The sequence below is a fragment of the Haemorhous mexicanus genome, chromosome 16 (genome assembly GCF_027477595.1).
Source record: "Haemorhous mexicanus isolate bHaeMex1 chromosome 16, bHaeMex1.pri, whole genome shotgun sequence".
NCBI lineage: Eukaryota > Metazoa > Chordata > Aves > Passeriformes > Fringillidae > Haemorhous > Haemorhous mexicanus.
Window position 1 is genome coordinate 3453378 of NC_082356.1, and position 24771 is coordinate 3478148.

At 54.3% G+C, this 24771-nt stretch overlaps 2 protein-coding genes and 1 pseudogene across 2 annotated transcripts in view; 1 reads left to right on the forward strand and 2 right to left on the reverse strand.

Annotated features, from left to right (window-relative positions):
• Nucleotides 1-662: 662 nt before the first annotated feature.
• Nucleotides 663-4369, reverse strand: LOC132335041 (olfactory receptor 14J1-like). Its single transcript, XM_059861165.1, has 2 exons — nucleotides 4197-4369; nucleotides 663-1671 (listed from the first exon to the last, which is right to left on the reverse strand). The coding sequence occupies exon 2, from the start codon at nucleotides 1646-1648 to the stop codon at nucleotides 704-706; it is 945 nt and encodes a 314-aa protein (XP_059717148.1). The 5' UTR covers nucleotides 1649-1671; nucleotides 4197-4369; the 3' UTR covers nucleotides 663-703.
• Nucleotides 4370-12099: 7730 nt separating this feature from the next.
• On the reverse strand, nucleotides 12100-12993 carry LOC132334575 (olfactory receptor 14J1-like; annotated as a pseudogene).
• Nucleotides 12994-14712: 1719 nt separating this feature from the next.
• The window catches only part of LOC132334576 (serine/threonine-protein kinase pim-1-like), a 160764-nt gene continuing 150705 nt past the window's right edge, over nucleotides 14713-24771 (forward strand). The window contains exons 1-2 of the mRNA XM_059860681.1: nucleotides 14713-14770; nucleotides 18900-19160. Of these exons, the coding sequence (XP_059716664.1) occupies nucleotides 14713-14770; nucleotides 18900-19160 (319 nt within the window). The remainder of the gene's footprint in view (nucleotides 14771-18899; nucleotides 19161-24771) is intronic.

The following is a 24771-nucleotide window of genomic DNA, read 5'->3' on the forward strand; positions in this document are numbered from 1 at the left end:
AATATCTGCATTGATGATCTGCATGAGGGGACTGAGTCCAGCATCAGCAAATCTGCAGATGACACCAAGCTGGGTGTGAGTGTGGATCTGCTGGAGGGTAGGAGGGCTCTGCAGAGAGACCTGGACAGGCTGGATCCAGGGCCCAAATCCAACAAGGTGAGGTTGAACAAGACCAAGGGCTGAGTCCTGCACTTTGGCCACAACAACCCCTGCAGTGCTACAGGCTGGGGACAGAGTGGCTGGACAGTGACCAGGCAGAAAGGGGCCTGGGTGCACTGATGGACAGCAGGCTGGACATGAGCCAGCAGTGTGCCCAGGTGGGCAAGGAGGCCAATGGTACCTGGCTTGGATCAGGAATGGTGTGGCCAGCAGGAGCGGAGCTGCTGTGCTGCCCCTAACCTGCCCCCAGCTCTGCACACAGACATTGCTGCTGCAGCTCCATAGAAGGCAACAAAAGTGGGATCTCCAGTGGAAACTCTGCTGGGAGATCCTTTAGCTCATTTAAAGACACTGAGAGCACAGCTCCTCACTGACTCAGTCTGTGGCCACAGTAAAGGTGGAGAGAAACAAAATGAGAAATGGCAGAAACAGTGGCATTTCATTGTGGACAATATTAAAAAACTAAAACAAAGGAATGAAAAGAACAAACCATCAAACCCAAGTACTATCAAAGATGACTTTTATTACAAGTGACTTCCAGAAACTAGCAAGCAGCTTGATGTTTGTGAAACCATCCAGTCATCAATGTCCGCACTGCAGCCTTGAGCTCCTGGTTCCTCAGGCTGTAGATGAGGGGGTTCAGGGCTGGAGGCACCACCGAGTACAGAACTGACACTGCCAGATCCAGGGATGGGGAGGAGATGGAGGGGGGCTTCAGGTGAGCAAACATGATAGTGCTGAGGAACAGGGAGACCACGGCCAGGTGAGGGAGGCAGGTGGAAAAGGCTTTGTGCCGTCCCTGCTCAGAGAGGATCCTCAGCACGGCCCTGAAGATCTGCATATAGGAGAAAACAATGAACACAAAACAACCAAAAGCTATACAGACAGTGAAAACAGAAACCTTAAGTTCCCTGAGGTAGGATTTGGAGCAGGAGAGCTTGAGGATCTGAGGAATTTCACAGAAGAACTGGCCCAGGGCATTGCCGTGGCACAGGGGCAGGGGAAATGTATTGGCCGTGTGCAGCAGAGCATTGAGAAAGGCACTGGCCCAGGCAGCTGCTGCCATGTGGGCACAAGCTCTGCTGCCCAGGAGGGTCCCGTAGTGCAGGGGTTTGCAGATGGACACGTAGCGGTCGTAGCACATGATGGTCAGGAGGGAAAACTCTGCTGAAATGAAAAAGGCAAACAAAAACACCTGTGCAGCACATCCTGAGTAGGAGATGGTCCTGGTGTTCCAGAGGGAATTGTGCATGGCTTTGGGGACAGTGGTGCAGATGGAGCCCAGGTCAGTGAGGGCCAGGTTGAGCAGGAAGAAGAACATGGGCGTGTGCAGGTGGTGGCCGCAGGCTACGGCGCTGATGATGAGGCCGTTGCCCAGGAGGGCAGCCAGGGAGATGCCCAGCAAGAGGCAGAAGTGCAGGAGCTGCAGCTGCCGCGTGTCTGCCAGTGCCAGCAGGTGGAAGTGGCTGATGGAGCTGCTGTTGGACATTTCTTCACTCTGGGCATGGTGGACTGTTGAAAGAAGACATTGACAAAGTGCAACCAATTTCTTTGAGTCAATCCTATGTATTTTATGTGGAATCTCAGCAAAATCACTTCTCTTCCTGTGAGTGAAATTTTGCTAGACTCTTTTTGATTTTGAGTTTGTGCTGCTGAGGCCCTGCCTCATCTTTACCAATTCTCACAGCCTGAACACTGGGGAGGCCTGAGGGAAAACAGATCTCTCTGTGCCCCAATGCAGTTGATGCTAGTCCCAACACAGGAGCCCTTTGAATATTACAATTCCTCTGTTTCATGGTGCCAGCACTTAAACATTTCTTGAAAAATAAAGCAGACATTCTGAACTCTACGGTTTAAAAATAATTTTCTCCAAACCCTTCTCTCTTTCCCTGTGCAGCTGGACAGGAAGGAATACAAAGGGTTGGTCTGGTTCTCTGCTGCCTGGAGTTGAGCCTACTGGGCACTCTCTATCCAAGCCTTGTTCCTGCCAGTGCTGCCAGAGCCCAGCCCAGCCCTGGGGGCTCAGCTCTGCCCTGCAGACCCCTCCCAGCACAGGGCACTGCCCAGGGGCATCTCCCTGGCAGCAGGGCCTTAAAGGCAGGGCAGACAAACAGACATGCTGCAAGCCAAGGTGCTGCTGCTGCTGTCTGTAGGGAGAGGAGGCTGAGGAGGCACTTTCTGAGGGAGATCTGGGGCACATCTGCTAATGCCCAGGGTGACAGTGCAGGAGTCTCAGTGACACAGCCAAAGCTGACAGCCCCTTTCCCTTCCCTTTAGGAGAAAGGTGAGAGCAGCCCTGGCCATGCAGCACCATCTCCACAGCAGAAAGAATCTGCCCTGATGGGGGTCGCTCCTTCCACCTCCAACTTCTCCCCTGCACCATCCATGGGGAGCTGCCAGGCAGGCTGAGAGCTGCCCCTGGCAGGTGGCACATGCCCTGGGCTGGCCAGGAGCCCTGAGGGCTGCAGGACCTGCTCTGCAGGTCAGATCTGGGCAGCCCTGGCTGCAGACCCAGCTTCACCCCCTGCAGCCATCCCTGGCAGCAGGAGCCGTCCTGCCCTGTCCCTCTGACAGTGCCCAGGGCAGCCCTGCTCTGCAGCACATCCTCCCCCAAAGCAGAAACAGCAGCAGAGCCATCCTTACAGTCACATCAGTCCTGTCCTGGGTCAGCTTCAGGAGATCCCTGCAGCCAGAGACTGTGTCAGAAGTGCTGAAGATTTCTCCATGAATGAGCTCAGAATTGTTCTTCCAGCTGCTTTGAGCCTCTGTCTGCTTCACTGCTGACAGGTACTTGCAGGCAGTGCCCTCAGCCCTGCTGGGCTGGGAGAGGAGCTGGTCCTCAGGAGAAATGTCTTTTTGAAGCTCTTCTTGTTTTCCCACGAGCTATCTCTGTGCCAGGAGCCTGGCCCAGCTCAGCAGCACAGACAGAGCACAAGGACTTCAATGACCCTCTCTAATTTTTTGGTGTTGTTTACATAAGACTCAGTCCCTGAGGGAGTCTTCAAAAAACTTCTCAACAACTCAAATTTAAAGTCCAAAGTTTCGTTAAGTTTAATAAGTCCCTCTGAGAAAGTGTCCCCAGGTTCCAGTTAGAGCAGAACACTGGAGGCAGTGATGCCAGCTGGGGACAAACAAGGCCAAGGTGTCTCTGGGGCTGAGCAAAGCTAGATGTGTTTCAGGAATTCAAAGGGCCAAGGCCTTAGCCCCAGCCCCTGGCAGATCCTGTCCCTCCCTCCTTGCTCAGGGCTCTTCCCGGGATGGGCACTGGCATGTGGGGATGTGCAGTGCCAAGGGCAGGAGCATGGGGCGGCCCCTGCCAGGCTGCTGAGCAGGGACAAGGAGGCCATGAGGCCCCAGGCCTGCAAGGGTCACTTGTCTCCTGCTCCTGGCTCAGGCCCAGGCCCAGCAGCCATGGCCAAAGTGCTGCCCAAGTTGGCTCTGTCAGGGCCTGGCAGCTGCTGCCCATGCCTGTGCCCTGTGCAGCCCAGGCTGTGCTACGGTGTCCCTGCCCTGCGCCTCTGTCCCTGCAGGCTGTGCTCATCCCCCGGCTGCCCCACCTGGCTGGCCCCTTCCTTTGCTGACAGCTCTGCCTCCTGCCTGCCTCTGCCTGCCCACACAAAGCCTTGGGCTGATACCAAAACGGTTCATTCCATTTTTACCCTGCCTGGGAACTTTGAGCACAGGAACAAGGCATGCAGGGGCTGCTTTCCCAGCAAGGATGATTGGAAGAGAAGAAGAAGACATCTGGCTCAAGGGTGCAGGGATAGAGAAAACAAGCACTGAATCTGGGAACTTGGGGTGGTTTCTTGGTTTGGAAAGACAGGTGCCTGCTAAAGAACGCAGAAGCCTCCCCTGAAATGGAGAATGCAAACCCTCCCCACCCCTCCTAATTACTATGAATTTTAAATTAAGGGGCTCTCTGGGAAAAGCATAGAGGAGCAGGAAATAACCGTTCTTTAATAGGGAAGGAAAAAAAAAAAAGAATAAAAGAAAACAACGCAATACACTAGAACAACACTGACAGAGTCAGAACCCACCCTGACACCCTGTCTGTCAGGGTGTTGGTAGCAGTCCAATTGGAAAAGTGGCTGCAGTTCTCCTGAAGTGTCAGGTGTGGTTCTGTTGGAGCAGGGGGGGTCCTGTAGCAAAAGCGTGTATTCTTCCTCTGCAGTTCTGTGGAAGTAGAAGCAACTGCTGCTCCTCTGGAGAATCCAGTGGGAAGCTGTTCTGGTGTGTCAGAACTTCCAGATTATATCTGGGTAGCAATGCTTGGCTCCTCCCTCTGGGCGGAGCATCTTACAATGGGAAGTTATAGCTCTTATCAGCCATGCACTGACATTCAATAGCCTGTTATCAGCACATGTCCTGGGGTGACTGTTACCCCCGTTTGTGTGTGTGTAATTTATGCTGGATATTATGTTCTGTGCCTTTAAGACTGGCAGAGTGAAAGTTTTGTTTTGGGCCTCTTAGCCACCCGGCGGGACATCCAGATAGCACCAGTACATACTGCTGCTTTTTTGCTTTTTGCCCTGCTTTTTGCCTTTGCTCTTGCTTCTGCTTCGCCTCTGCTTTGCTTGCTCTTGCTTTTTCCCCCCTTCTCATTAGTTAATTTAGCTAAACAGTCCAAATTCCTTCCTGGACTGTCTCCCCTTCCTGTTTGGACCTGCCAACCTGCTCCGGACTGGGACCTGGGAAACACCGAGAGAGAGTTTGCATCTTGTGGCTGCAGCAGCTGCCCCACTGCCGGAGGGACTGATAACAGCGACCACCCCCAGGAGAGACTTTCTGAATTTGTCATCTTTTTCAGAGCAGTGAAAGAGCGGTGTCATCCGGTATTGTTCATTTTGGGTGTTGGGGGTGCTGTGCTTGTCAAATAAACAGGTTCTTTCCACTTCTCTCCGAGGAATTCTTCCTGAACCGGTTGTGGGGAGGGGCCGTGTGGGTTTGTTTTTTGGAGAAGCCCTTTTGGGGATTCTCTCCCAAATTTGCCCTAAACCAGGACAGTGTGTCAGAACCTCCAGATTATACCTGGGTAGCAATGCTTGGCTCCTCCCTCTGGGCGGAGCATCTCACAATGGGATGTTATAGTTCTTATCAGCCTTGCAGTGACATACAATAGCCTGTTATCAGCACATGTCCCCTGCCAAGGGAGGAGTGATTATGATCACTCAGGGTGAGAGATAGGAAGAATTCCCCACTTGACACCAGACAACTGCCATACAGATGGTAATAGAATATATCTTGCCTTGCAATCTGGAACAGGTGGGTTTTATGGAAATGAGTAAATTATAATTCACATTTAGTGACTGTATATAAGCAACACACTGGTAGAGTCACGTGTCCATGTAAGGTTAGAAGTTATTCCATGTTGGACCTCAGGCCTGAATAAGTGATGCTTTCTTACACACCAAATTAGTTTTAAGGTGTCTTATTCTGATATTTTGGACATTTGGTGACAGCAGAGGCTCACAGAACCAAGGAGTCAGCTGTGACACTGTGGAACCCCATGGAACCAAAAGTCCATTGTATCAGAGCAAGGCCTCAGGAAACCAAGGAGACCATTGCTGGCAGTGTGGAAGCTCATGGAGCCATGGGGTCATTGTGACACACTATGGGGCTGCATGGAACCAATGGTCCATTGGGACACTGCAGAACCTTCTGGAATCAAGGGGATTGTTTTATGCTATAGAACCTCATGGAACAAAGGATCCATGGTGACACTGCAGTGCTCAGACCATTGGTGACAGTGTGAAAGCTCCTGGAACCAAAAGTCCATTGTGACACAGCAAGGCCTCCTGGAACCAAGGGTCCGTTGTGGCTCTGTAGGGCTTCCCAGAACCAAGCAGACCATTTGGACACTGTGGGGCCTCATGGAACCACCTGGCACTGTGACACAGCAGGGCCACATGGAGCCAAGGGGCCACTGAGACCCTGAGGAACCTCATGGAACCAAAGGTCCATTGTTCCACTGCGGGGCCCTGTGGAACCAATGGGACCATGGTGACACCGTGGTGCTCCATGGAACCAAGGGGCCATCATGGTTCTGCTTTGCCTCATGGAGCCAAGGGGCCACTAGGACCCTGCAGGGCCTGGTGGAACTAAGGCAGCCTTGTGACACTGCGGGGCCCTTGGAACCAAGGGTCCATTGGGAGATTGCAGGGCCTGATGGAACCATGGAGACCATTATGGCCCTTCAGAACCCACTGGAACCAAGGGGCCATTGTGACACTGCAGGGCCTCGTGGAATCAAGGGGACCCCAGTGACACTGTGGGGCTCCATGGGACAAAGGGGGCATTGTGACACCGTGGAACCAAGGAGATCATTGCGCTGCTATGGGACATCATGGAACCAAGGAGGCCATTGTGACACAGCAAGGCCTCATGGAACCATGGAGACCATCATGGACCTTCAGAACCCAAGGGAACCAAGGGGCCATTGTGACACTGCAGGGCCTTGTGGAATCAAGGGGACCCCAGTGACACTGTGGGGTTCCATGGGACAGAGGGGCCATTCCGACACCATGGAACCAAGGAGGCCATTGTGACACATGGGGCCTCGTGGAACCATGGAGACCATTATGACACATGGGGACTCGTGGAACCAAAGGAGCATTGTGACATTGCAAGTCCTTATGGAACCAAGGGCACCACAGGAACACTGTGGGGCTGTGAGTGACCAAGGAGAGATTCTAATAGTGCAGAATCAATGAGACCATTGTGGCACTCTGGGGCATCATGGAACCACAGGTGACATTGGGACACAGCATAGCTGCATGAAACCATGGAGGCCATTTTCACACTTGGAGGCCCTGTGAAACCAAAGGGCCATTGTGGCACTTTGTGTCCCCATGGAACCAAGGAGTCCATTGTGACACTATGAGGCCCTGTTGGGCCAAAGGGCAATTGTGGCACTGTGTGGCACCAGGGAACCAAGGGACCATTGTGACACTGCAGGGCCCCATGGAACTAAGGATTCATGGATCAGTGTGGGACTCATGGAACCAAAGGCCCATTGTGACCTTGAGGGGCCTCATGGAACTAAGGGGGGACAATTGTGACACTGTGGGGCCCCATGGAAGCAAGGGGCTGGTGTGACACAGCTGGGCCTCATGCAGCCAAGGGGCCACTGTGATCCTGAGGAGCCCAAAAGAACCAAGGGGCCATTTTGACACTCTGCAGCTGTGGAGACCCTGAGAGGCATTCCCTGGGTTAGGGAGACACAAGAAGCTTCCCTCAAAAGCTGTTTGACCCCATTGGCTCCTTCCCCTTGTCCTATGTCCCTCAGCCACTCCCTCCATATTCCCCCCTTGGCCCCCATCTTTGTACTGCCCCAATGGCGCTGATCAGCCCCCACCTCTGGAGATACAGGAACCTGGACTCCCCCCAGGAGCCCTGCCTTGTGACCCGGAACATCTCACCGCACGGCTGAATTAAACATCTGTGGATGCCATGCAAAGGCCCTTTTTGCTTCCCTATCCTGGCCTTTATTAGCAGCTATTTCAGCTGCAACAATGGTGCATTCCGGCAGTGTGGACCCAAGGACACCATGGTGACACTATAGGAAATCATGGATCCAAGGGGCCATTGTGACACTGGAGAACTTCATGGAACCCAGGGTCCATTGTGACACAGCAGGGCCTCATTGGAACAAAGGAACCATTGCTGACAGTACAGAAACTCATGGATCCAAGGGGCTGTGGTGACACAGCAGGGCCACAAGGAACCCAGGAGACCAGTGACATTTAGGGACCTCATGGAACCGAGGGTCCATTATGACACTGCAGAAACAAGGAGACCATTGTTGATGCTATGGAAGCTCATGGAACCAAGCAGCCATTGTGACACTCCAGGGCCTCGTTGAACCAGGCAGAGCATTGTGACACCACAGAACCTCATGGCACTAAGGGTTTATTGGGACACAGCAGGGCCCATGGAGCCAATTGTCCATTGTGACAATGTGGATCTGAGGAGACCATGGTGACACCATGGCAGCTCATGGAGCCATGGTTCCATTGTGACACAGCAAGGCCTTGAGGAACCAGAGACCGTTGTGACATCATGGAACCTCGTGGAACCAAGGGTCCATTGTCACAGTCCAGCACCAAGGAGACCATTGTGACAGTACAGAACCTCACGGGACCAAGATTCCATTGCTATGCAGTGGGGCTTCATGGTTCCAAGGAACCACTGTGACAAAGCAGGGACAGATGGAACCAATGGTCCATAGAGATACTGCGGATCCAAGGAGACCATGGTGATGCTGTGGAACCTCGTGGAACCAAGGGGCTGTTGTGACACTGTGGGGTCCCATGGAACCAAATATTCATGGTGACACAGCAGGGCTGCTTGTGACCAATTGTCCATTGTGACACTGCAGATCCAAGAGACCAGGGTGACACTCTGGCAGTTCATGGAACCAAGGGGCTGTTGTGACACACCAAGGCCCTGTGGAACCAAGGAGAGCATTGTGGCACTGCAGAACCAAGGAGGCCATTTTGACAGAACAGAACCCAAGGGAACCAAGGGTCCATTGTTATACAGCAGGGCCTCATGGAACCAAGGGGCCATTGTGAAACTGTGGGGCATAATGGAGTCAAGGACACCACTGATACTGAAATCTGCTGGATACAAACTTCTGAACAGAGTTTTGAGTATTTGAAAGCAGGTATTCTTTATTACAGCATGGTGGTCACTTGGGCCATCCTTCCTCCATTCAGGTGCACTGAGCCTCAAATGCCCAGAGTTTTTGTCACACACACTGATTATGTATCCATTAGTTATCCCCACTTCATTTAAGTTTCTTTGACATAGTTGCATCCCTTATCACAAATCCTTCCATGGTTCTTTGGGTTTTGTCTGCAACATCCAGTGTCCTTTTTAGGTGGCTGTTCTTTGACCCCCCCTTTTGAGTAAGAGCAGTATTGTTGTTCTGCATAACTTCTGTTTTGTCAGCCTTGCAGAGCTGAGCTGGCATCCTGCTTGCATTTTGTGTCACTTCTGTTTGCCAGAGGTACATCCTTAATCAGTTTCTCCAAGGCTGTGCTGTTCTGTTCTGCTGTCCTTGACAAGAGTAAATGTTGTTCTGTTCTCCTGTCCTTGCCTCAGTGCTCGCCCCGCATGAGGCGTCTGCAACCCCCCAACCCATGGGCCTGGGGTGGGCAAGTGTTCCTGGGGAACAGGGATGGGACAGCTGAGCTGGACTGACCCAAGGGATGTTCCATTCCATGTCACACCATGATCAGCAATCACCTGAGAGAAGTGGGGGGAGAAGAGGGGTAGGGGATTCATTTCTTTTTTAAGACATTTTTCTTTCAAAACAGCACCTACACATACAGAACCCTTTCCTGCCAAAAGGTGGTCAAACATTTTCTGCTGGTAGGAGATTTCCTGTGGATTTGCTTTTCTTCTGTTTGTGACCTTTTCTTTTTGTGGTTTGTTTTTTTGGTGGGGGTTTTGTGCTGTTGTGGGTGGGTGTTGCTGTGGGTTTTTTGATTGGATTTTATTTGGTTTTTTTTTTTTTTTTTTTTTTTTTTTTTTTTTTTGATTGGGTTTGGGTTTTTCCCTATTGAACTGCCTTTCTTCTGATGCATAAGTTTTTTCTGCCCTTTCTTGTGGCTTGCTAGGCACCTGATGGCAAGACAAATTTACCCAACCCAGTCATCTTGCCGAATTATGTTTTGCAGTCACCATTAACCAGATGAGTTCAATCAGAGACTCCCTGCAATTTGGCAGCATCCACAAAGGAATTGAAAGTGCATTTCATGCCGTTGTAGACATAATAGAAATATTCCACAGTGGTGGTCAAGGGCTGGTCACTGAGGGCTGTCACCAGGGCATGGCTGCCAAGAGGACTCTGTACCATGGATGACATTTGACCCTCATTGTTCAGCCAAATTCCCACCCACCCCATGTTCCACTCCTCCAGCCCAGCTCTCTCCAGTCTGGCTCTGAGGAGAGCACAGCAGACCGTGTCACAGGCCTGGCTGAAGTCTGGGCACACAACATCCCCTTCTTTTCCCTCCCACGGGGGTTCTGCAGTCCCTGCCCTGTCCTGCCAGTGCCTGGAATGGCTGCAGGAGGATTTGCCACATCCCCTTCCCTGCTGAGCCTGACCAGGCTGTGGCTCTCCCAGTCCCCCTCCCTGCCCTGTCTGCAGACTGGTCCCATGTCTGACCTTCCCAAGGGCCCAGGACCCTCTGGCATGGCTCTGGCCTTTCCAAGGGGTCTGAGAGAGGTCCTACAGTGACACTGCCAAGCCTTCTCAACATTGCTGACACCAGAGGCCTTTTCCATATCTCTCAGTTCCAGGTCAGTGCCCAGAACACAGCACAGCCCTGTCCAGGTCCTCAGGGTGGTTCAAAAGGGAGGCAGCTCTGGTTTCTTCCCACTGACCCAGCCTCCAGTGGTGTCTCTGTGCAGTCATTGGCTGCCCTGATGTCCTGATTTAGGTCAAGTTTAGGGAGGAAACCTCCAAAGGGGTCCCTCTAGAAAACAAATTCAAGCAGCCCCTCCCCCCACTTGTTGAGGAGACAAAAATCTCCTTTGAGAAAAGTGGAAAAAACTGTTTATTTAACAAGCAAAGTACTCACAAACATGAAAAAAAATGAATAATATTAAAAAAATTAAATCTCTCGCTTTTCTGAAGAGATGGCAAATTCAGAAAGTCCTTCTGGGGTTCACAGAGCCCTTCCCTGGGCTGTGGTTTGGCTCCCTCAGTCTCTGTCAGTCCCTCTGGCACTGGAATGTCGCCTCCCCGGCCCTGGACGGCCACAGGCGTGAGCTCCCAGGGTTCTTCTGGGTTTTCGGTGCAGACCATGGCTGAACAGTTCCAAGGAAAGGAAAAACCACAGTCCAGAGACTTTCTCTGCCTCAGCTAGCTAAAATAAACTAACTAAAAGCAAAGGAGAGCTCTTTCCTGCTTGCTGCCTGTGCTGCAGATCAACACACAGAGAGAGAAAGAATTCCAGGGCAGGGAAAATGAAGCTTCTGCACACACAAACTGCACACTGTGACTTTCCTGCCTTTGTTCTTGGGACCAGTCTTAAAGGTGCAGAACTTATTTCTGGGCTAAACAGACACATGGGGATACAATTCAGCATCATAAAGCCACCCCAGGACACCTGAGCACTTTCTCTGGAGCCTCCCTGCCCTGGATATTTCTCTCTATGCAATCCTCACCACAACCCAGCAAAGAATTCAGGTGGTTTCCCACAGGACGTTACTCTCCTAGTGAAGTGGCCTCAAGGCACTGTTTGTGCCACTGGAATTGTGCCACCCCCGGGTGCTGCTGATGGTGTCTGTGCTCACTGGGGTTCATCTCCCCACACACACACGATGCACTGCTGAGATCTCCTCAGGACAGAGCAGACATGGCCAGCTGGCCTGGTCACTTGGTGTCCCTCCGTGCAGGGACAAACAACCTCCTGCAGGTGGGGAGAGGCCAGTGCTGGCAATGGTGGTTGCAGGGGCTGGTGTGGGACAATTGCCCTGGGGCACCTTCCCAGGCTGTCCCCAGAACAAAGACACAGCCCAGGCCCTGCTCTGCTGCTCCCTCAGGTCCATGCCAGGAGCTCTGGCTGTGCCAGGACACTGCTGTCAGCCCCCCCTGCACACTCCCCTCTGCCCCAGGCACTGGGCTTTGCTGTGCCAGGGCATTCCTGGGGCACATTGCTGACAGCAGCTCTGGAGGAGAGCAAAGCCTCCCTGCCCTGCCTCAGGAGATGGCCTTGGCTGATGGAGCTGCTGTGCTGGAGCCCAGCTGTGTCCCAGCAGTGCCCATGGCCTGTCCCTGCCTGTGGCCACAGCAGGGACACACAGCAGGACAGTGACCAAGCTGCCAGAGCACTCTGGCCTTACAGCCACAGCAGGGATGGGAAGGAGAGACTGGAGTTGGGCAGGGCAGCTCTGAAAGGACCAACCCCTGCTGCTCCCTGGCCGTGCTGCTCTGCTGGGACTCTTTTCCCCTTCTCCCCTCTAACTTCATGCAGGTCTCTGAGCTGGGATCCCAGATAAAACAGGCACTGCAAGGTAGTTTCTTTTCTTCAAATGCAGCGATAGCACAAACCCTGGTTTACAGAGCTTCTGGGTCAAGATCAAGAGGCAATCAGTGAATTTGATGGGGGGATTAAAGAGTTTCATTGAGGATATTTTTATGAGAGAAAAACCCACTGAACATTACCAAAGCCCTCGGAAGGCCTGTTGGGCCTTTCATGAGTTCCATTCTGAAAGCTATGCAGAAGAAAATGGGAAATTGGTTGCTTCAGAAATCATCCAGTCATCATTTTCCTCAGGGCATCCTTGAGCTCCTGGTTCCTCAGGCTGTAGATGAGGGGGTTCAGGGCTGGAGGCACCACCGAGTACAGAACTGACACTCCCCAGTCCAGGGATGGGGAAGAGATGGAGGGGGGATTCAGGTAGGCAAAGGCTGCAGTGCTGAGGAACAGGGAGACCACGGCCAGGTGAGTGAGGCAGGTGGAAAAGGCTTTGTGCCATCCCTGCTCAGAGGGGATCCTCAGCACGGCCCTGAAGATCTGCACATAGGAGTAAACCATGAACACAAAACAGGCAAATGATAAGAAGGCACTAACAGAAAGGAGCCCAAGTTCCCTGAGGTAGAAGTGTGAGCAGGAGACTTTGAGGATCTGGGGAATATCACAGAAGAACTGGCCCAGGGCACTGCCATGGCACAGGGAAAGGAAAATGTATTGTGTGCAGCAGAGCATTGAGAAAGGCACTGGCCCAGGCAGCTGCTGCTATGTGGGCACAAGCTCTGCTGCCCAGGAGGGTCCCGTAGTGCAGGGGTTTGCAGAGGGAAACGTAGTGGTTGTAGCACATGATGGTCAGGAGGGAAAATGGGGTAATCCGAGGTTTTCCTGGGCCTTATATGAGTCCAATCCGGCTAGCTTAAGACTCTAGCCCACACGGACCCACATAGACGAAAGTAAAAGACGAGAGGCGCTCTTCTCCACGTGGGTGCAAGTATCTTGTTTATTGGCTTGGTGCAAGACACAGGTGATGGGGCCACCCAGGTAGAAAAAGAGCGCGTGGAACTCTCACACAGGAGATTTTATACCCTAGGGGATGGGGGCAGGGGAGAGAGGACCAGAGCCAATGGGATGCCATTGGGGAGGGGTGAAGTACCTCTGGGACAGACCCGGTGTGTTTAACAGGGGGGGAGTGTGAGGGGGAGACCATGTGATGAGGGAGGGGGAAAACCCATCTACTTGACCCAACATGCTCAGTAGAAATTTCCCATCACCAGTGCAACAACAACAACTAAATAAACTATTTAGTGCAATACAACAGGAAAACTCTGTTGAAATGAAAAAGAGAAACAGAAATACCTGTGCAGCACACTCTGAGTAGGAGATGTTCCTGGTGTCCCAGAGGGAATTGTGCATGGCTTTGGGGACAGTGGTGCAGATGGAGCCCAGGTCGCTGAGGGCCAGGTTGAGCAGGAAGAAGAACATGGGCGTGTGCAGGTGGTGGCCGCAGGCTACGGCGCTGATGATGAGGCCGTTGCCCAGGAGGGCAGCCAGGGAGATGCCCAGCAAGAGGCAGAAGTGCAGGAGCTGCAGCTGCCACGTGTCTACCCGTGCCAGCAGGAGGAAGTAGCTGATGGAGCTGCTGTTGGACATTTGTGGCCTCAGGAAATTATTTTCTCCTGCGAAGGAAAAGGCAGGACAGAGCTGAGACAGACTTAGAGCAAGATATATTGCATATCCCATAGCAATTCAACATTCAGGGTCTCTCTTTTAGGAACACTTCTCTGTATTCCCCTCACCTGGGCTCTGGGTTTTTCAGGCCTTGAGAGCAGGGACTCACACAAATGGGCTCCAGAGGATTCCTTCTTCTTGTGCAGAGAGAGGCAACTGAGAATGCTGGGTGATCACCAATTAAACAGATTAGTGAAACACCAAAAAAGCTTTTCAGCTCTTCACTTTGCAATTTGCTGGTCTGAAAACCTGAGCTGAGAGAATTCCTTTTATTTGTTCATCCAGCTGCACTTGCCACAGTTAGGAGTGGTTGTGGGTGTCTGAAATCCCTGACATTTCTAAAGCACTGCAGGTGAAATCGTGTGGGGCTGAGAGGAACAGGGATGGTCTCTCAGTGCAGGGACAAGAGAGCAGCTCTGCCCAGCAGGGCTGTTCTCAGCTGACCCTTGCTGGCAGTTTCGAGCTGAAGGAGGGGCACCCAAGGGATTTCCCCTACAGACAAACCGGGCAGTGCTTAGGGCAGGTTTCATATAAGAACAATCTTTGGATATAATCAAATATGGAGGTAAAATCCCAATTTCAGCCATGAACCCCTGGAGGAGTGGGAGAGTTCGTTCTCACAGGAAAGAAAGCACAGAACTCCAGAGTTTTAGGGGCAGATGAGAAGCAACCTTCAACATGCCAAGGTCAGCTGGACCAGTCAGGCCAAGCCAAGCAGACCTGTTCAATGTTCTTGGATCCTTGAGCCCTGCAGCATCACAATTGCCCCTTGGTTCCATGAGGCCCCATAGTATGACAACAGATCTTTGTTTCCAGACGGCCCAGCAACAACATCACAATGGTCTCCGTGGCTCTGCAGTGGCACAATGGCCCTTGCATCCATGAAATCCTGCAGGGTAAAAATGGTTTTTCTTGGTTGCATGGAACTGTGCAGAGTGCCACAATGGCCCCTTGGTTCTATTGGGCTCTGCAGGATCACAATGGACTCTTGGTTTCTCAGGGCATGGCTATGGCACACTGGCCCCTTGGTTCCATGGGCACCCATAGTGTCACACTGGCCCCTTGGTGCCATGGGGACTCAGAGGGCCAGAATGGTCTCATTGCTTCCATGAGTCCCTGCAGTGTCACAAAGAGCTCCTTGGTTCCACAAGGCCCTGCAGAGCCCCTTGATTCAACAAGGCCTCAAAGTGCCAGAATGGTCTCCAGGATTCCATGATGCCCCACAGTGTCACAAGGGTACCCTGGTTCCATGAAGCCCTGAAGTAGGGAATGGCCCCTTGATTCCATTGGGTTCCTCCCTGTCACATCAGTCCTTAGCTCCACCGAGCCCTGTAGTTTCACAATGGTCTCCTTAATTCCACAGAGTCAGACTGTCCCCATGGTCTCATGAAGCCCCACCACGATCCCCTTGATTCCATGAGGCCCCGCCATGCTACAATGACTCTGTTGGTTAAACAAGGCCCTGCAGTGTCACAGTGGCCCCTTGGATCCAGTGGCTGCTGAAGTGTCATAATGGTCTCCATGGTTCCATGAGGCCCCAGAATGTCACAGCGCACTTTTGACTCCATAAGTTTCCATACTGCAAACAACAGCCTCCTTGGTTCCACAGTGTCATAACTGACCCTTGGTTCCATGAGGTGCCTGGCCTCCCACAGCCTCTCAGAGACCCTTCTCCCCCTCAAGGTCCCCGACAGCCCTTCATGGCCTCTCAGAGACTCTCATGGCCCCTCAAAACTCCTCATGGCCCCTCAGGACCCCTCACATCTCATGGCCCCTCACAACCCATCTGAGCCCCTCTCAGCCCCTCTCAGCCCCTCACAGACCCCCACGGCCCCTCACAGCCCCAGGCCTGGGGCTCCTCCCAAAGGAGAAGGGGTCGGGCCCTGCTTGTTCTCCTTTTATTTCAGTCCCTTCACAGCCACGAGTGAAGTAAGGCTGAAATGGAGCCTTTCCCCAGCGTTTCCCTCGGGGTTCATTGCGGGCTGAAGCTCTGTGCTGGCGCTGGCCCGAGCGCCACCATCCCTGCAGCCGCCAGGCCTTTGCTGTCCCCCCGTGTCCGTTCCCTGTCCCCGAGTCCCGCCCGGCTCTGGCAGCAGCAGCAGCCGCAGCGCAGGGGGCGCCGGCCCGGCCCAGCCGGGGCTCCCGGCCAGGAGCAGCAGCAGCGCCGGCCCCTTCCCGCCTGCTCCTGCCTCGGCTCCCGAGGGCTTTTTCCAGCTCAGTTCTGGAGTAGAGCAGCAATCACCCACACCCAGCCCTGACTGCGCAGGGCCCGCCTGTGCTGCCCTGACCCAGCCCGCAGAGAAAGAAAGGATCAGGTTCCAGCGCTGTTTTCAGCACTGCTTTACTCACCCTGAGGTGACAGCAGGAGGCTGCTGCTGCCTTTGCCTTGGCAATTGGAGATCATGGCTGCTCTTGCCACTTGAAATTTATCTGTAAAACTGCAATTGCCTTTTTTGATCAGTGCTACCCAGAGTGCTTTCGTGACAGTGAATGTGGGAATCCTTAAAATCAGAGGGTTTTGGGAAAGCTGCAAAAGGCAGGCCTCAGAGACAGCAGAACTGTGATTAGAGCTGAGCTGTAACCATGAGATAGGGCAGCAGAAAAGTTAAATAAGAAGTGGGAAAGTAAGGACAAATAGAACAATAGTTTGTGTACTAAGGCTTGGCTAGAAAAACTCCCTAAGCTGCAGAAAAGTATATCTAGCCTGATATTAGGAAGTACTGAGCTTAATAAATGAGCTCTGAGAATTGTGGCTCACAAGCAGGTATTGTATTCGAAATAATCAGGCATTGTTTTAACCGAAGGTACGTGTGCTTATAATGGTTGGATAGAACTACTGTCAATATGCTTTTGCTTTGTGAGATTGGTCAAAAAACTTTTAAAGTAAGTTGTAACATTGAGTTCATTGTCTGCTGCCGAGGAGACAAACTGCTGGCATCTTCCCATTGTCATAACCATGTAATGAGACTGATGCTGGAAAATAAACACCTCAAGACACATTCCTCAGCAGTCCGGTCCTGTTTGTGATTTTGTACATAGACCCCCGGCCGGCAATAGGTGAACTCAGGCTTTTGGTCACAGGCATCATGATTAGCAGATCTTGAAATCCCCTAAAGTCCCTGAGCACTAAGTCAAGGAGAATTAAAGCCACACAGACCACATTTGCAGTGCTCAAACACGGCCCTGTTGCTGCTGCTGCTGAAATAAAATCACAGAAATTGCCTCTCAAGTGTCAAATCAAATGAAAAAATCCACCAGGAGAAAGAGAAACCAGAACTTCTCGACTCACTTCATTGTTTCTCCTTCTGAGCAGCAGCAGCAGCAGCAGCAAGTGGAGATGCGCAGAGGTATTTCCAGCTGCTGCTGATCCCAGCTGGAGCCCAGCCTGCTGCCCAGTCCCAGCGGGAAGCTGAGCCCAGCCCGGGGAGCTCCCGCAGTGTCGGGAGCTCAGCGCACGCGGGGCCAGGCCCAGAGCCCCGGGCACGGCCGCCCATTGCGGGGCAGCGGCGCAGACGGAATGTCCTGCGGCCCAAACCTCCTGCTCCTGCCACACAGCGCCAGCGCTCTCCCCCTCCTCCTCCTCTCCCAGCACGGCACAAATTCCAGCTCGGAGGAGGCTTCCCCAGAGAGGGCTCAGGCTCCTGCTTCAGCCTCAGGGTCCCTGCAGAGGAACAGAGCATCTTTCAGGCACTTCCACAAGCTTAGGGTTCCCATTTCATGGGCAATCTGGGATGAAAATGGACTTGTTAGGAAGCACAAAAGCAGAGGGAATTGATCAGAAATTATTAGGAAAAAATGACCCTTCTTAGAGAAAAAGTTCACAAAGTCATTCCATGCATTTTTCCTTTTCAAATTCTTCCAGTCATCTCCTGACAGGTCCAGCATGTTCTGGTACTTTTCATGAACTGACTGTACTCTTGATTCATATCAATGCATGAGATGGAGAAGCATCTGAACTGAACACTGAAACAAACTCCCTCTGTCAGCCCATTTTCATCTTCTAGATCACTTTCAGTATGTCCACGGGCATGTTGGAATGATTATCCCACAGCTCTCCATTTCTGGCTGCAGGCTGCGGAGATTCCTTCTCTGCATTCAGTCAGGTTTGCATTCCCTAACAATTCCTGGTAGCCCATCATGTTTTCTTAGCGTAGAACAGTAACATTGGAAACCTTACCAAATGGAATAACTGCCCAGCCCACAAGGAGAAGAAAGAACAAGCTGTCAAGTTCTTCAAATATTTGTCCTGCTTTGCTGCAAGAGTCGCGCTGCACGCACGGTGTGCAAAGCCAAGAGGAGCTGCAGTTGGTGGCACATCTTGTGACAGAAGCTGCACCTCGTTCTCCAGGAAAGATTCTTGGAAAGAGCAAAGAGGACTGAGGAGCAGATGATGGGAAAACTGAAAGAGCTTTTAAGAAATTCAAAGAAAACAGAAAGAAACCATCTGAGATGTTTTACTTGATTTATTTTTATGCTCCCCTTTTCCATCTTGCACTACTTCTCCATCCATTAATTCCAAATGGATCTCACCTCGAAGATCCATGACTTGGCAAGTTGTAGACACTGTCAAATACCACGAGCTACACACAGTTTGCCTTCCCCTGGTTTTCTTTGGAAAGCAATGCTGGAGAGGTAAGTGCAGTGCCTGGGTCACGTACAAATTCTGCATTCAGGGAATGCGCTCCGATAGTGTTTGACCCTCAGCAGGGACAATGCACAGCAGGGACTGAGGGGATTCCTGTGCCGCTGTGCAGGAGTGCAGACTCTGGGTCTTGGCTGAACACGGCCAAGTTCCCGTGTTTGGACAGGCTCAGGGGCTGCCCCCGGGGAGCGCGGGGCTCGGCGCGGGGGCCAGTGGGCAACGGGCAAACGGACACGGGGACAAACGGCCCTGGCGCTTCAGTTGCAGCGGCAGCAGCAGCAGCTAAAGCAGCAAAATCAGCAACTTTGTCGACTCCCTCTCGCTCTCCAGCAGTCCCGCACCCTCTCCCGGTCTCCCTTTCCCGAGGTCCCCTCCTCTCCCAGTCTCTCTCCCATTGCCCGGTCAGGCCATGCCCCCGGCCCGTCCCCGGCCCCAGGCGGGGCTGCTCCGTCCCCGGCCCCGGGCGTCCCGCCGCGGTCTCGCCTCCGGCCGCCTCTGGCCGTACTGGCGGTGGCGCTGCTGGGCGGGCATCAGTGCCTGGGGCAGGGGCGGCATCGCCTCCCTTTGGCTCCGCCTGGCCCGAGCCTGGCCCCGGCCCCGGCCCCAGCCCCGGCCCCAGCCCCGGCCCCGGCCCCAGCCCCTCCCGGGGCCCGCGGAGGACACAGGTGGCTCGGTTGCTCCCGCCGCCTCCGCTGCCGCTTGCCCGCCCCGAGCTCCGCCGCTCGGCAGCGCGGCCGCCGGCCCCGAGCCGCCGCTGTCCCGCTGCAGGGAGCGAACGCCTGGGGATGGCCGGCCTGGGGCGCTTGAGGGGCGCTCGGGGGCCGTTGCCAGCCTCGGGCCGAGCGCTGACAGCCGCGTCCCGCCGGCAGGGAAGGCGCAGCAGGGCCTGAAGGAGCAGTACCGGCTGGGCTCGCTGCTGGGGCGCGGCGGCTTCGGCAGCGTCTTAGCGGACACGCGGCTCTCGGACGGCGCACCGGTGAGCGGCGGGCACAGGAGGAGGAGGAGGAGGAGGGGGCGGAGGAGGAGGAGGGCGGAGGATGGGGCTGAGCAAGGCGGGCGGCGAACTCAGCCCGCTGCTGCCCTTGGCTTGCAGGTAGCCATCAAAAGGGTGCCACGGGAGCGCGTCCGGCACTGGGGCGAGCTGGTGAGTGAGCAGGGCCAGCGGGAGCAGCCCGACGGCACCAGCGCCCCCCTGGAGATCGTGCTGCTGGCCAAGGTGTCCACTGGCTTCCCTGGTGTGGTCCAGCTGCTGGAGTGGCTTGAGCTCCCCAACGATGTCTTGATGGTGCTGGAGCGCCCGGAGCGGTGTCAGGACCTGCAGCGTTTCATTCGGGCACGGGGTTTCCTGCCCGAGGAGGTGGCACGGGAGCTGTTCCGCCAGGTGCTGGAGGCCGTGCAGCACTGCACCAGCTGCGGGGTCCTGCACAGGGACATCAAACCAGAGAACATCCTGGTTGACCTGGCCACCGGGCAGGCCAAATTGATTGACTTTGGCTGTGGCACCTACCTGCAGGACACAGCCTACACTCACTTTGCAGGTGAGCCCACACAGGGTGGGCTCCTGGTCCCAGCATCTCATGGCCCAACATCTCAGAGCCCAAGCTGGGTGTGGCAGTGGGGATTCTCCCTTCTGCAGCCCTTCATGGCACTGAGACTTCAGCCAAGTTGCTTTTGAGCAGGGCTGGGTGTGGAGCCAGCTTCCAGCCCTGCAGGCAGCCTTTGCCCACCACTCTGCCCAGGACTGGGGCTGGGGCAGCCAGCCCAGCAAAAACACCCGTGGGTGGGGGTAGCTGAGAGGGGGGGTCGGAACCAGTGCCCCAGCCAGTTTGGTGTGCAGGTGAGAAAGGGCTTGGACTGCTCCACTCGCCTGCTTTGTTTTGGGTTCATAATGTTTTTTGGAGCAGTGCAGGCAGGGAGGATGCAGGCATGGTTTTTCCCCCAGCACTGAGTGGTTTCTTCCTTGTTATGGTGGGGCCTTTCCAGGGCTTCCACTGCCCTCTTCCAACCCCAGTGGCTTCTTTTCCAACCCCAAGTCTGTACACAAGTCCCAGGTGCTGGTGAGAGGGCAGTGCGTCACACCCCGTGTGCCACTGGAGTAGGGATGCTGGGGCCAGGCTCTGGGAGCAGCAGCATCCCCCTGATGAACTCCATCTGTATTCCATAGGAACACGGTCATACAGCCCCCCGGAATGGACCCACTTTGGCTGGTACTATGGCAGGCCAGCTACCATCTGGTCCCTGGGCATCCTGCTGCACCAGATGGTCTGTGGGGAGCACCCTTTCACGAGGGGCCAGAACATCAGCTGGGACCATCAGCTCTCGTTGCCACAAGGGATCTCTCAAGGTGGATCTCTGGGCAGGGGGGAATACCAGTGCTGGGAGACAGCAGCGGGCTCGTGAGCATCCTGCTCTGGCAGCTGCTGAGGAGGTGGCACATGTCCTTCTCTCCTCCTCTCCTCCAAACCAGGGAATGGATGGGAAAGCTTAGGCCCAGCTCTGAGCACATCCAGCATGGCCTGGGCACGGGAATAGTGGGGCAAAGCCAACAGGAGCCTTCTCCAACTGACCGGCGGTTTGTGGTTTCTCTGCCCAGAGTGCCAAGATCTGATCAGGCGGTGTTTATCCATGCTGGACTTGGAAAGACCCTCATTAGAAGAGCTGCTCTGTCATCCTTGGATGCAGGATATTCATCTGCACTAGAAGAAGGGAGAGAGCCACAGGCACACTGTGATGCAGGGCCCTGGTAAGTTACAGCTCCACACATGCCTTGGCAGTCAGAAGCAAAGGAAGCCAGACTTTTTTGTCCTGCCCATGTCACTGCCCAGGGCTCATCAGATGGGAACACACAGCCCTTGTGCTGGAGCTGAGCTGCTCTGCCCAGCACTGGTGGCCACCATCTGAGCTGGTTTTGCTTGTCCTGGTTCCCTGACAGCTGGGGCCTTGGGCAGAACCTGAGAGCCTGGTCTCACCCCAGGGAAGGAGAAGGAGCCCCTGGAGAAGCTGTACCAGGTGGGACTGCTGCTGCTGGAGACAGCGAGGATGACAATCTCTTCCTGGACCAGACCACAGGCCAGCTGAAGATGATGGACTTTGATTGTGGATCATTCTTCAAAGCCAGGCTCCACAGCAAATTTGCAGATGAGTCCACACCCAGGGGGATGCTCCCAGATTTGGCCATTGCACAGCCTGGCCGGGAACCAAAGGTTCCCCCTTTGCTGGGGCAGATGCAGCTGATCCTTCAGTCGCCTGCCCAGCTGGTTTTGGCAGGGCTGGGGGGATGGGCTGGGCTGGGTACGAAATGGGAGTGGGCTCCTGGCCCTGCCAACAGCCCCCAGCCCCCACCGTGCCCCGGGCTGGGGCTGGGGCAGCCAGCCCGACACAAACAAACCCCATGGTGGGAGCAGAGGTGGGACTCCAGAACCTGTGCTGAGGCTGCTTTGCTGTGCAGGCAAGGAAGGGCTTGGGCTGCTCCACTGCCCTTGTTTGCTTTGAGATCAGCGTTATTGTGGGGGGCAGTGCAGGGGGGAAGGGAGAAAGCCTGGGCTTCCCTTCCCCGTGTGTGGGTTTTTCCTTGCATGCAGGGGTTGGGCCTTCCTCAAGGCCCTGGCAGAGATAAGATTTTTTTACCTTTTTTCTTGTTTCCCCTTTTTGTCTGTAATCTATTTTCAATAATTTGTTGTTTGTTTTTCTAGATGAAGCCTTATAGGTTGGGTCCAGTCTGGATCAGGAAGTGCTTGGGACAAGCTGCAGTGTGGATGAGTCTGCCCTTGGAGAAGGCTGAGGACATCGTTTGGGACCAGCTTTTCTTCCAGCAGGGGAGGGCGTGAGGTGGGTCCCTGTCTGCCTGGCATGGTGGGATCAGAGCTTCTGGGAGATGGCAGCGAGCACAGGAGCCTCCTGCTCTGGGCAGCTGCTGAGGAGGTGGATGTGCCCTGGCTGGCTGCAGGCTGGGCACACGTCCTGCCCTCCTGCCCTGCTGCCAAAAGCAGCAGTGATGGGCAGCTCTGGGCACCGCTCTGAGCACGGCCAGCATGGCCTGGGCACCGTGGGCAGCTGGGACAAGGGCACAGGAGCCTTCAGCTGACGGGCGGTTTCTGCTTTCTCTCCTTGCAGCCGGGCTCTGCGGGTGCTGAGGCTGCTCTGGGCTCTGCCAGGGCTCTGCTGGAGCTCAGCACCGGGCTGGAATCAGCCAAAGAAGAAATGGTGTGACCTGCAGCACAGACTTGCTTGAGCATTTTGGCAGCACAGCTCAAGTTTGCAGAGTGTACACCTCCAAGGGAAAACAGGACACGCCCCAAAAAATAAATTTGTTCAATCACTTCTGAAATGAAATGAATCTGGGATGCCCCTCAAATGACATTTCTCAGCTTACTCAAGTTGTAGCTCAGCCCTTCTCTGAACAGTTCTCTCCCCATCTGCCTTTTACTACTGCTCCCTCTTTTCCCTCGGTGAGTTCCCAGCCCATTGCAGCCTGTATCACACTGTTGCCTTCCTTGGTGCCCCTCCCCACGAGGAAGGCTGAGCCCCATGCTTAGGGATGCATCCTGTCACTGGCTGAGGAGCAGCAATGTCTCAGAGGTCCCATGGGATTTTGGTGTCATTGAGAGCCACTCTCCAGCCCTCAGCTCTGCTCACTGCTGAGCTCCCACTCCCTTTCCCTTGTCCTTCCTGCAGGATGAGCTCTCTGAATCCCCTTGAGCCTCTTCACCCTTCCCAGCCAACAAACCCACCTCAGTTAGGCCGAAGCTGAAGCTGCTCTGTCTCCTCTGGTGTACAGGGTGATCTTGTCCCCAATGAGTTGCAGCTGGACCAGTTGCTGAAGATTGGAGGCGGGCCTGATCTTGCAGGCCACACCTGCAACCAACAAGCACTAGTGATATATAAGAGTAAGGGAAGAGGAGTGAGAGTAGTCAGATTACTCCTGCAAGGATCTGGAACGGTCAGTGTGTAGAGGAACTGCCTGTGAGGAACATCAAGAAGGTATGAAGCTCTAACAATACGAAATCCTTGCGCTATGATGACGCTAGAATTTGTGTTATCTAAGACAACACTCTGGCACACCATCCAGTCACCTGTGCAGGCAGCCCCAGCCCCAGAGCACAGCACACAACAGTGCAGTCCGGGCTGGAACAGCTGCCCTGCAGGCCTGGCTTGGCTCTTTGTGGCAAGGGAATGCTCCCTGTTTCCAGCTGTCCCTGCAGGATGGCCCCAGGGCAGAGCCCAGCTGGGCTCCCACTGCAGCCCCTGGAGCTTGGGGCAGACAGTGCTCCCAGAGCTGAGGTTCCTGGGGAGCACCCGGAGCTGTGCCTTGCACTCTGCTGCCATGTGTCACAGTGCAGGCTGGCTAGTGCTGTGTGAATGCACCAGCCCCTGGTTTGACTGACAGGGGCCTCGCCCAGTCACATCTCTGCCAAGGCTGCAGCATTTCACTGGGCAGAACCTGACAAGGCATAGAGAGCAGAGCAATGAAATTATCCAGACTGGGTTTTTCAAAGGCCCTTAAGAAGGAAGGGCTTGAGAATAAATGCTCTCTGTTTGCCACATGAACATTGGGGAGAGTTAGTGTCTTTGTCTGCAACCCACTCCCCCTCGAGCCAACGTTACAGCCACCCACTCCCTCACACATCCCCCTCATGCCTTCCCACTGCTGTGTCCTGTCAGGGCTTCTGCAGCCCCTCATCCCTTCTTGGCCCCGTCCCCTCAGGGTCTCCCCCAGCCCGGCCAACCTGCCCGGCAGCAGCGCCGCAGCCCCACAGCAGCTGCAGAGGAGCCCCATCCAGAGGCACCTCGGAGCCCTCAGCAATCCAGCCAGCAGCACACGGGCAGGAGGACACAGATGGCGCTTCCTGCCTGGGACAGGGCTTGTGGCCATCTCCAGGCACTGCTCTCACAGGGATCTCTGCAGCTCCAGCCCCTGCCCACCCGCTCTGTTGGCAGCACAAAGGCTTCAGCAGAACCACCAAAGGCCAAGGGGCTTCTGGCCATTTTCTCTGCAACATAGCACGCCGGGACAGCTTGCTGAGCCCAAGCACCCTTTTCCCCCTCTTTCCCTATGCCCTGCAGACCCTGGGAAGCAAAAGAAAGCTCCCGGGAGTCTGTGTATTATAACACAATCTATATTCATATACTAAAGAAAAAACAAAAATAAAAGAACAATCTTGAAGAAATAGAAAATTCCTGATGGCTTAGGTGGCCCCAGGAGACAGAGCCTGTGGGCTCAGCTCTCTGCAGATCTCCAGCAGCGCAGCCAGCTGA